The sequence below is a fragment of the Mercenaria mercenaria genome, chromosome 12 (genome assembly GCF_021730395.1).
Source record: "Mercenaria mercenaria strain notata chromosome 12, MADL_Memer_1, whole genome shotgun sequence".
NCBI lineage: Eukaryota > Metazoa > Mollusca > Bivalvia > Venerida > Veneridae > Mercenaria > Mercenaria mercenaria.
In genome coordinates, this window is record NC_069372.1 from 47939707 (window position 1) to 47951740 (window position 12034).

General features: G+C 36.0%; 1 protein-coding gene across 1 annotated transcript in view; it reads left to right on the plus strand.

Moving 5' to 3' along the window:
* The window catches only part of LOC123533326 (neural-cadherin-like), a 63856-nt gene extending 56112 nt beyond the window's left edge, over positions 1-7744 (plus strand). The window contains exon 36 of the mRNA XM_053520559.1: positions 289-7744. Coding sequence (XP_053376534.1) covers positions 289-656 — 368 coding nt within the window. The 3' untranslated portion in view covers positions 657-7744. The remainder of the gene's footprint in view (positions 1-288) is intronic.
* The last annotated feature ends 4290 nt before the right edge of the window (positions 7745-12034 follow it).

Here is a 12034-nt window from a genome sequence, read left to right on the forward strand (position 1 = left end):
CGCGGATGCGCAGGCTGGTCTGGATCCAAGCTGGTCGCATACCCACTATGTTGGTTTTCTCATGGCACGGCATATATGTGGATATTCACGTAACTATGTCACAGGCGTATGTTTTGAAACAATAATAAATATTTACTCCTTGTGTATTCTCTGAAACTGTAAGAACGTTTCTAATAGTGTGAATTATAACTATAAGCATTTTTTTCAAATAAATAGGAATTTATAAGTTTTGATTTGTTGATTAAAGGTGTGACACATACTAATCGTACAAAATTAAATTTCACGCAGGTGAGGAAGACCACACCCAATATGACTTGAGTCGTCTACGCAAGCCTGATACTGGGGAACATCCATCCACCTGGGATGCTCCCGATATACGCAAAGAAGTCGTAAAGCCTGTTGGCTCATCAGCTGACAGACCGGAAGTCGGTGATTTTATTCACAATAGACTTAACGATGCAGATGATGATCCAAACTCGCCGCCTTATGATACACCTCACGATTTTAACTTTGAAGGTGGCAGCAGTGACGCCGGCTCATTGAGTTCACTTAATACTGACAGCTCTGGCAGTCAGGATTATGATTATTTGAACGAGTGGGGACCAAAGTTCGCTAAGCTGGCAGACATGTACAATAATTATGACGATGCAGAATAGACCTTGAAAAGTGAGAGAAAAGAAAAGAATGACGAATCTATTTATGTGCTGCTAGAACACTTTTTTTAATAGATTTATACTTTCTGATGTAATCAGATTTCTTTATTTGTGACATAACTCTTGGTGCAGTTAGCAAGTACATGTTCAGTCATCTCCCAGTTCTTCTGACAAAATGCATTTGTTGTGAGGTGTTTAATGTAGAGTGGAGAAACATCGAAACAAAATTATCCCAAAGATGTTTTTAAATATTTTATGCGGCAGTTTAATACTGACCTTGGGAATGGAACCTTCCTATCGTTTTCTTACCGCACACTAAATAATAATATTGTTTATTTATCTAGACTGCTACTAATTATTTTAGAAGAAACAATATCTCAACAGCAGATTTTTGTATATTGGTAAAGAATAGAGATATCCCAGTAAAATGTATTCAGTGTCTGTTCTAAAGTCTCAGGATGCAAGCCTGTATCTAGAATAATGCCTAGAGAGGCACTCAGGAGCAGCATATGACCATAACTATGTTGCCAGTGAAGTTGTAACATAATATTAAAAAAAAAAATATAACTCAACTTAGTCAAGATAGGAGGGAGCAGTTTGGTTAAGGCCATGGAATGCTGCATATGCCTTGCCTCAAGTGCAGAAAGACAGCAGTTTCAGTAAATGAATGTCATAAACTTCTGTCACAGTTTTTGCCCCTTATTTCATTATGAATGTCACAAACTTTTGTCAGAGTTTTTGCTTTTTAGTTCAGTATGAACTTGGCCCTGTTCAGCTATCATTTTTATTTAAATCAATGCAGAGTGATTTCAGAATGTGTGCTACTAAATCAGAATTGTGGGTGTTAAGTATGAAATGGTAAAGATTGTGTTCTAGTCGGAATTCATATAACAGCTTATGCTAGCCAAGATTCATCTACTCACCTTGGAAAAGAATGAAAAGGTCTGGTAAAGGCAGACTTATCGAAGATAAATACAGTTGACTGGAATCAAATGTTTAATAAAGTGATGAACATTTAATATGCAATTGTGTATCAAGAATGTTGAATTTATATGCAAATTCCACTAGCGGGCTTACCAGTAGTTGCAATTTATTGATGGGGCTTGTTGGGCTTTAGGACCCTTCTGTCATGAGCTGTTTAACGGCCCTGTTAACTACATGTATATTTGCAAGTTCTTTTGCGTTCAGATTCCTTAGGATATGGGACAAAAATAGCCATTTGCTTAATTTCACCACATCTGACAGAATACTACCGAGGTTTTTGCCATGTAAAAATATGAATATTAATATTTAAATTACCGCTATTTTCGTCGAATGTTACTGGAAAAGTTAAGCCGATAATTAGTTATTTTTGAATTGATTTATTAATTAGAAAATATTTGGGAGGAAATTGAGCAGGTGGGATTGTGTCCATATTTAATTGCTGATACTGATGTAAAAAAAGGTTGATCTTTGGACTACCAAAATTTTTATACAGAGAGAGTGCTATAGAGTGATGTATTTTAAATGCTTAAAATTGTACATTTCTTGAACTTTTTTGTTTCATAATATTAAAGATTAGATACCTACACATATCTGCATCAGTCTACGCAAAAAGTCTAATCTTTTTTGTGGTGTTTGGAGATTGTTTCTGTTATACATTTTAATTTTTGTGACATATTCATTTTTCAGAACATTCCAGTTTTATATATTTTTAACAGGGACATTAATAAAACATATCCTTAATGTCATCATTCTCCATTTTTTGTAAATTATATTTTCATCCTTTGCAGAAACCTTGTGATATACATTAAGAATATGGATCGAAATCCCCCCTCCCTCTCTCTCATTTTACTTTTAGGAACATTTCTCTTTTTTGTTTTACAAGTTTTGCTTTATTTGAAATGTTTTTGTTGAAAGAGAAACATAAATTTAATTTCTGATTATTTTATGTTTCAATTTGAGTTCGGTTAGTAATTCATGCTTTTTTTTATTCATTTTCTGTTAAAAATCAATACAAGTGGTCATTATCTATGAAATATTTGAGCAATGAGTTGGAGATGGGGATTACAATGAGTTGGGGGTGGGGATTACAATGAGTTGGGGGTGGGGATTTTGTTTCTATTCTGTAAACTATACATTATGCATGGCTGTACAGTCATAAATGACATATATTGTATTTACTACATGTATATATTTTAGACACTTAGAATGTTTTATTGTGTATTTTGCTTATTTTGATGATTTTTTAGCTCACCTGTCACAAAGTGACAAGGTGAGCTTTTGTTATCGCGCGGTGTCCGTCGTCCGTCCGTGCGTCCGTCCGTGCGTCCGTCCGTCCGTAAACTTTTGCTTGTGACCACTCTAGAGGTCACATTTTTCATGGGATCTTTATGAAAGTTGGTCAGAATGTTCATCTTGATGATATCTAGGTCAAGTTCGAAACTGGGTCACGTGCCTTAAAAAACTAGGTCAGAAGTTCTAAAAATAGAAAAACCTTGTGACCTCTCTAGAGGCCATATATTTCAAAAGATCTTCATGAAAATTGGTCAGAATGTTCACCTTGATGATATCTAGGTCAAGTTCGAAACTGGGTCACGTGCCTTCAAAAACTAGGTCAGTAGGTCTAAAAATAGAAAAACCTTGTGACCTCTCTAGAGGCCATATATTTCACAAGATATTCATGAAAATTGGTCAGAACGTTCATCTTGATGATATCTAGGTCAAGTTCGAAACTGGGTCACGTGCCTTCAAAAACTAGGTCAGTAGGTCTAAAAATAGAAAAACCTTGTGACCTCTCTAGAGGCCATATATTTCACAAGATCTTCATGAAAATTGGTCAGAACCTTCATCTTGATGATATCTAGGTCAAGTTCGAAACTGGGTCACGTGCCATCAAAAACTAGGTCAGTAGGTCAAATAATAGAAAAACCTTGTGACCTCTCTAAAGGCCACATTTTTCATGGGATCTGTATGAAAGTTGGTCTGAATGTTCATCTTGATGATATCTAGGTCAAGTTCGAAACTGGGTCACGTGCAATCAAAAACTAGGTCAGTAGGTCTAAAAATAGAAAAACCTTGTGACCTCTCTAGAGGCCATATATTTCATGAGATCTTCATGAAAATTGGTCAGAATGTTCACCTTGATGATATCTAGGTCAAGTTCGAAAGTGGGTCACGTGCCATCAAAAACTAGGTAAGTAGGTCAAATAATAGAAAAACCTTGTGGCCTCGCTAGAGGCCATATTTTTCATGGGATCTGTATGAAAGTTGGTCTGAATGTTCATCTTGATGATATCTAGGTCAGTTTTGAAAGTGGGTCACGTGCCATCACAAACTAGGTCAGTAGGTCAAATAATAGAAAAACCTTGTGGCCTCTCTAAAGGCCATATTTTTCATGGGATCTGTATGAAAATTGGTCTGAATGTTCATCTTGATGATATCTAGGTCAAGTTCGAAACAGGGTCATGTGCGGTCAAAAACTAGGTCAGTAGATCTAAAAATAGAAAAACATTGTGACCTCTCTAGAGGCCATACTTGTGAATGGATCTCTATAAAAATTGGTCAGAATGTTCACCTTGATGATATCTAGGTCAAGTTTGAAACTGGGTCACGTGCCTTAAAAAACTAGGTCAGTAGGTCAAATAATAAAAAAAACCTTGTGACCTCTCTAGAGGCCATACTTTTCATGGGATCTGTATGAAAGTTAGTCTGAATGTTCATCTTGATGATATCTAGGTCAAGTTTGAAACTGGGTCAACTGCGGTCAAAAACTAGGTCAGTAGGTCTAAAATTATTAAAATCTTTTGACCTCTCTAGAGGCCATATTTTTCAATGGATCTTCATGAAAATTGATCTGAATGTTTATCTTGATGATATCTAGGTTAAGTTTCGAAACTGGGTCACGTGCGGTCAAAAACTAGGCCAGTAGGTATAAAAAGAGAAAAACCTTGTGACCTCTCTAGAGGCCATATTTTTCATGAGATCTTCATGAAAATTAGTGAGAGTGTTCACCTTGATGATATCTTGGTAAAATTCAAAACAGGGTCACGTACCATCGAAAACTAGGTCAATAGGTCAAATAATAGAAAAACCTTGTGACCTCTCTAGAGACCATATTTTTCAATGGATCTTCTTGAAAATTGGTCAGAATTTTTATCTTGATAATATCTAGGTCAAGTTCAAAACTGGGTCACATGAGCTCAAAAACTAGGTCACTATGTCAAATAATAGAAAAAACGACGTGATACTCAAAACTGGGTCATGTGGGAAGAGGTGAGCGATTCAGGACCATCATGGTCCTCTTGTTTTTGTTTATGCTCATTTTGCATTTATATCATCAAGATAAAATCTATTGGCCTTAAGTCATGACATTTTAGAAATACATTATCTAAATATGAAAATATTTCCAGGAACAATATCAACATTGAGATTTATTTTGCACATTTTGACATAATTTTCAATTAAGTATATATAGTTAAGAAAGAGCACCTGTAATAGGCAATATTTATCCTCGGTAAACAGTTTTCAGCATTGCTGAAAATAAATGAGATAAATTAAATTAAGTTGTCAAGGTCAAACTGCCAGAGATACATGGTCCTCTGTTCAAGACTGCTACATCGCAAATTCATCGAGACCAAATTAGAATTACTAAGAGCAAATTAAAGGTAGTGCTTAAAAGACTAAGAGCAAATTAAAGGTAGTGCTTAAAAGACGCATAAGTTTACTGTTATTTTTCCATTGAATAACTATGTAGACCTATTGAAAAATGTAATATGTAGTGTGTTTTCATAGCTAATTAGCAAAACATCTTCTGTTTTCTCTATACTTTATGACATGCCTTTATTTGTGTTATTAATAGTACAAAGCCTTTTTGGCTATAAACTTGAGGAAATATATCATTTAACAATTTTAAACATTTTATGTACTGTATTTTCCTCTCTATAAGACTATCCATCTATAAGACGGGGTCCTTACATAAGGTCTGATTTTTTAAGAAGAAAAACATAGTCTTATAGATGAGTAAAATACGATACTTGACCACGTAAGTTGATACCATTTGTCATAATGTTTTTTTTCCCTGTTGTTGGGACTTCTTTGAAGTTAGAAGTTATTATTCATATCTCATCTACTAATTTCAGTTGCATATAATGTTTGAACTATTCATATATACCATACAGCAGAAACAGATGTTACCATTGTAGTTATCAAACTTAAAACATGCTTGAAAAGACAGAACAGAACGGTTTAATTTCATGCAACATACAGGTGATTTTAATTAACTAACAACAGATTACTGGCTATTGAAGTATTTTTAATTGATCAACATCTAGTTAAAAGTAAGGTCTAGTTTTCTATATATTTTTTTTCTCTCAAAAATCACTGACAGAAATTATCTGTATACTAAGCACATTCTAAAATTTAAGGAAAAAATGATTTTCTGCATAGTCTGTTCAATTCAGTTAAGTATAATTTTGTAGCACCTATTTATCAATAAAATAATCCTTTATATTTAACAGGCAAATTAATGGAAAGGTAGGGAAAATTACTTTTGTGTCATGGATCTATAACCTTAAAGATGTTTTTCACAATTATTTCTAGCGGACAGAATTTTTTGTAACTTTGCATATTTATAGATTGATGTATGAAAAGTTAAAATAAAAAATAAAAATGATAGGTACCCGTGCTTCTTTTTTCAATATTTAAAGATTATTAAGAACACCAAATCTGTATTTTTGTCTGAAGAAACAATACATACATGTCATAATAAAACTACTGCAAACAATTATTTATTCAAAGTTTCACTCTGATGTTACTGTTTATGCATCACAATTGATGAAATCACTATAACTATGCATAAAATGTCAACATATAGATATACTAACTCAGAAAAATTACTCTTGACAGATGTCGAAAGTATCTGAAACTGAGAAAAACACGAAGTATTTCTTAATGATATGAAAAATTTAGCGGACAGAATTTTACCAAATTTTAAATTATGTAAGCTAGAACTAAGACAAAAAAATCTAAACCAAAAAAATAATATCAACCCGTGCTTGTTTTCAAGAAAAATTAAAAAATATTCACTCCACCCACAAAAGTATTTTTTCATTACCCCACCCACCTAAACATATGAACATTTTTTCTTACAAAACAAATTGCACAATGTTGTTATCAGTTTCTTAACCAATTTTCTTACTCACATGCGGAATAATGCTCCTTTAAGGTTGCATGCCTCTAGGTCAAATACTTTTTGCCAATTACGTATATATTTGACCACGTCAAGGGACATAAATCTGTTTTTACTGAGTGAAACCTCAAATAAAAGCACTTGTGCACAACTTCGCATGCTGAATTTAATTCTTGTGTGGTTTCATGACTCTTGGCGCATATACTTTTGAGGTACATGCGACACAAATGTTTAGACCCTTTATGTACAATTTGACTGTCAAGGGCCATAACTCTGGTCTTACTACTTGAAATGCGGGATGGGGCACAAAAAGTATAACAACATTTTTAGGAAGTCACATTTGAACTTGAAGGAGTTAGATCTACCTTAAGATTTTCTTGAATTTTATTTGACTTGGAGTCGGCTGCATCATTACTGGACAAAATAGTTCACTTTCAAATTGGCTGTCCACAATGTATTCGATTCGAGCACTTCCTACGACTACTCCTCCGATAAAACACCATCTCTTTAAAAGGTATTTTTAAAATATGGATGCACGACCTATATTGTCAGTACATACGATATTTTTTGCGCGAGTGCGCTGCATATCCGACAATTATGCACCTTCGGCGGCGAATCCTGGACTTTACAGCGGTTATCGCTTGCTGCGCGATTTAGCTGCGCACAAAATATTGTGATGAACTCCTTTAAATCAGCAATTAATATTTTGTTACATGTATTACTTATAGTTATGTTATGGTTTATTTAACTGTTTATAATAAAATGAACAATTGCATTAATATTTTTAAATGGAGTTTTATACACATTTAAACCTCTGTCATTTTTATATGATAAAAAATCCTTATTTCATGATTTATGTCACCATGTTTGTGTATAACAGATTGTATATTTTTGTCTTATTAATAAAGGACCTATGTTTTTACTTTGCATTTGTGTTTAGTTTTTATCCCCATGTCTGTTTTTGGGGCCTAGGTGGTGGACTGGTTTAGGTGCTAACTGCCTTTGGTTTGAACTGCACTCTGGTCGTCATGTGAGAAAGCCATCATGCTGGCTTGCAGAGGGTTGGCAGATCTACCGAGGTGCCCATCTGTGTGAAATAATGTTCAGTTTAGCATCTGAGGTCATTTCCCACCATTAGAAGTTGAAGCATTGCCATATGGCATTAAGGTTTTTGTTTTGTTTGTTTTGGGTTTAACGCCATTTTTCAACAGTACATGTATTTTGGTCCTGTAACAGCGGGCAGTTAACCTAACCAGTGTTCCTGGATTTTGTACCAGTACAAACCTGTCCTCCGCAAGTAACTGCCAACTTCCCAACATGAATTATCAGAGGTGGAGGACGAATGATTTCAGACACAATGTCTTTTATCAAATCGTCACGGAGAACACGCGCTCTGCCCGGGGATCAAACTCGTGACCACGCGATCCATAGGCCAACGCTCTCCCTTCTGAGCTAAGCGGGTGGGTGTGGCAACAAACTATTTCTCATCCGCGAAGCAGCATCACCATTTCGAATACTTCCTACTTGTATATTTTGCTCCCCAGAGCATTGGTGGGTTGGTGGTGCTTAGAATGAGCTGTTATCACTTGCCCTCCCTCATCCAAGATCATCATAATGAATAATTTGACAGAAATGTTCCTTGGTTGAGCCTGTATCAAGGTTGCTCAAATTATTCAGAGTGGTTGAAAAATGGGAACTTCCAAAAAAAAAAAAAAAAAAATCAGAAACTTCCAAGAATTGCATGCGATTGTTCCTTGGATGACTCGCTACCAAGATTGTTCTTGAAGTTATTCTGTGGCAGTGTATGAAGGTTTTAATGTTAAAACTGTAAGGTTCTCCTCAGTCAGGATCTTGGATGGAAACTAGGAGTTGAGTACACAATGTTTGATGTACTTGTAATATTTCCAAAAATAAAATTATCATACGTGAAAGTCCTGAAAATATATGCATGTCCACTTCATGCTGATAACATACACTAGGTTACATTTCATTTGTATGGAAACTATTGCTGGAGTTTAATGCACAAATGTTCTGATATAGCTGTAATATTTTGAAGTCCAAAAAGGGCCTCAATTAGCAAAAAAAATCGATGAACTGGTATCCCCTCCCTAATGGGTTTGTGTTAAGGATTGGCAGAGAAATATATCCAGCAACAAGAGCTGTCACTAATGGTGAAAATGCCCCCGCAGCACCTTGACCTTTGACCTGGTGACCCCAAAGTCAGTAGGGGTGGTGTACTCAGTAAGTACTATTAGCATGTGAAGTTTGAAGGTCCTGGGTGAAGTGGTTCGCGAGTAAAGTACCTTCCTGCAAAAAATTAACGTTGGCACCTGTGACCTTGACCTTTGACATGGTGATCCCAAAGTCAGTAGAGGTAGTGTACTCAATAAGTACTATCAGCATGTGAAGTTTAAAGGTCCTGAGTGCAGTGGTTCGCGAGTAAAGTGCCTTCCTGCAAAAAGTTAACGTTGGCCCCTGTGACCTTGACCTTTGACCTGGTGACCCCAAAGTCAGTAAGGGTGGTGTACTCAATAAGTACTATCAGCATGTGAAGATTGAAGGTCCTGGGTGCAGTGGTTCGCGAGTAAAGTGCCTTCATGCAAAAAGTTAACGTTGGCCCCTGTGACCTTGACCTTTGACCTGGTGACCCCAAAGTCAGTAAGGGTGGTGAACTCAATAAGTACTATCAGCATGTGAAGTTTGAAGGTCCTGGGTGAAGTGGTTCGCGAGTAAAGTGCCTTCATGCAAAAAGTTAACGTTGGCCCCTGTGACCTTGACCTTTGACCTGGTGACCCCAAAGTCAGTAGGGATGGTGTACTCAGTAAGTACTATCAGCATGTGAAGTTTGAATGTCATGGGTGCAGTGGTTCGCGAGTAAAGTGCCTTTATGCAAAAAGTTAACGTTGTGACTAACGAACGAACGAATTAACGGACGGACAGTTGAAAACTAATATGCATCCCTTCATGGAAGGTTTAAGATTTAAAAAAAAAAGAAAAATGAAAAAAAAATGTGGGGTGGGGAAGGGGAGGGGTGTGACCAGGGTGGCGGGGTGACCAGGTGTATTCACATGTTGATAATAAATGCTCATGGAAAAAAATGAAAGAAGTTTAATGAAATTCTACCAATTTGTTACATTGTTATGTGGATATTTAACAAAGGGCAAAAACTTTTAAATTACTGAAAAGAACTTGACAAAATTGAGTGTGCATTACCATATTATGGTATCTAAATTCAACTTAAGTTTCATAGGTCTAAGACAAATATGTCACAAGTTATGAAGCAGAAATTTCTATACTCATAGCACCCTATATAGTTAACACTAGAAACTACTAAGGGCCATAACTCTGGTGTTACTTGAGCAATCTGACTTAAACTTGACAGGCCACATTTCCTGATAGTGGTGAACATGTGTATGAAGTTTTATTTAAATATTCCAAACCACTTCCTAGATATGGCTCCGGACGGATGGACACCACCAAAACTATATCCCTCCGCCTTTGGCAGGGGATTGTCAGGCATGAAAGTCTTAAAAATATGCGCATGTCCAGTTCATATCGATGAAGTGTACCCAGTTTCATTTCAGTTGGATGGAAATTGTAGAAGTTGAGTACATAAGAGACTATGATGTGACGGGCGAACAGACAGGAGTTCAAACACTAAATGCCTCCAGAGTCTTCGACACAAGGGGCATAACAAGAGTGGGAAATATACGTCTGTCACAGCAAATTTCTGTTGAATTTAAAAACGGTCTACACACTAAGCAGTCTGGTTGTCAATTTTCTCAGTATCATCTAATTTATTGACCACAACACCAGAGCAACAAAGTCTGTCTGCCTGGTTATCGAACTTTGACAAGGTTATATACCAACAATATTCTAAGTTTCATGAACAATTAGATAAGAATTGCTAGAGTCATTAATTTTAAGTAATCCAAGGGCCATACTCCTAGAGTTACTGCCTGGTTATTAAACTTTGACAAGATAATATGCCAACAACAATCTGACTAAATTTCGTGAATATTGGATAAGAACTGCTAAAGTCATTAAGCGGACACTATCAATATTTGCAATTTTAAGTAATTCAATGGTCATACCTCCGGACTAACTGACTCCGAGAGTATCCGGCTGGCTATGAAATTTGAACAATGGATAAGAACTACTCCAGAGAGAGAGCAGACATGGTAAAATGTTGCTATTTTGAGTAATTCAATGAACACATCTCAATAGAAACAGCTGGTTCAGTCATCAACTTTCGCACATGAAATTTTAGGTCATATGGCGACTTCACCTTCCCCCCCCCCCCCCCTCCCCCCACACCCTGGTGAATTATTTCATCACAAACGGATACTGGGTAGAACCATTGAAGTAAGCCAGCTGGATGGCTTCCTCACATGAACAATTCAATGCCCAGAATGAGGCTCTATTACCCACATCAGTGAGGGGCAAGTGATTTGAAGTCAGCGACATTATCCATTCGGCCACGGAGGCCCCTCTGCACACGATAGAATTCTACACTCCAAGCAAGGATTTGAACCCCAAGTGGTGAGAGGTTACTTTTATGTAACAGAGATTTAAAATGAACACAGTATTATTTCTGCACAAACACATTACTAAAACACATTGATAGTATCTCATTTATTAATGTATACACTTAGCAAATATTACATAAAATCTTTATAAACTGACAACAATTTAATACTTTGGTAGTAAAAAAAGAGATTACATTGTGTATTTATAGGCCCACCAGCCACATAAATATTCTGTATAAAAACAATTGTAAAAAAACTCTAAATACATTAACTTTTTCCATAGCGGTCTACAAATGTGAATTCAGAGGGATTCCCCCTGATCAATAAACTAGAAATCCTATCTTCTTACAGAAAACATCACATCGTTAAGAATACAACAAACAAGAAGAGTTGTACTTAAGGGTGGCTGTTCAACTATTCAACATTTCTAAGTGGTATACTGACAACAACTAACATGCAAAACTTCAACCAAATGTTCTTAGTCAAATAAGGTTTCAGTCCAATATAATTTGTGCAGTTGTTACTGAGATACAATTTTACGTTACTTGCAAGCAAACAAGAGCTGTCCATAAGACAGCCAAGCTCGACTATTCGAAATATTGTCACAGAAGCTGGAAATTATTACCCAAAATGTTAAATATCAAAAGAGTTTTAAGTTCAAAAGGGGACATATCAGAGTTATG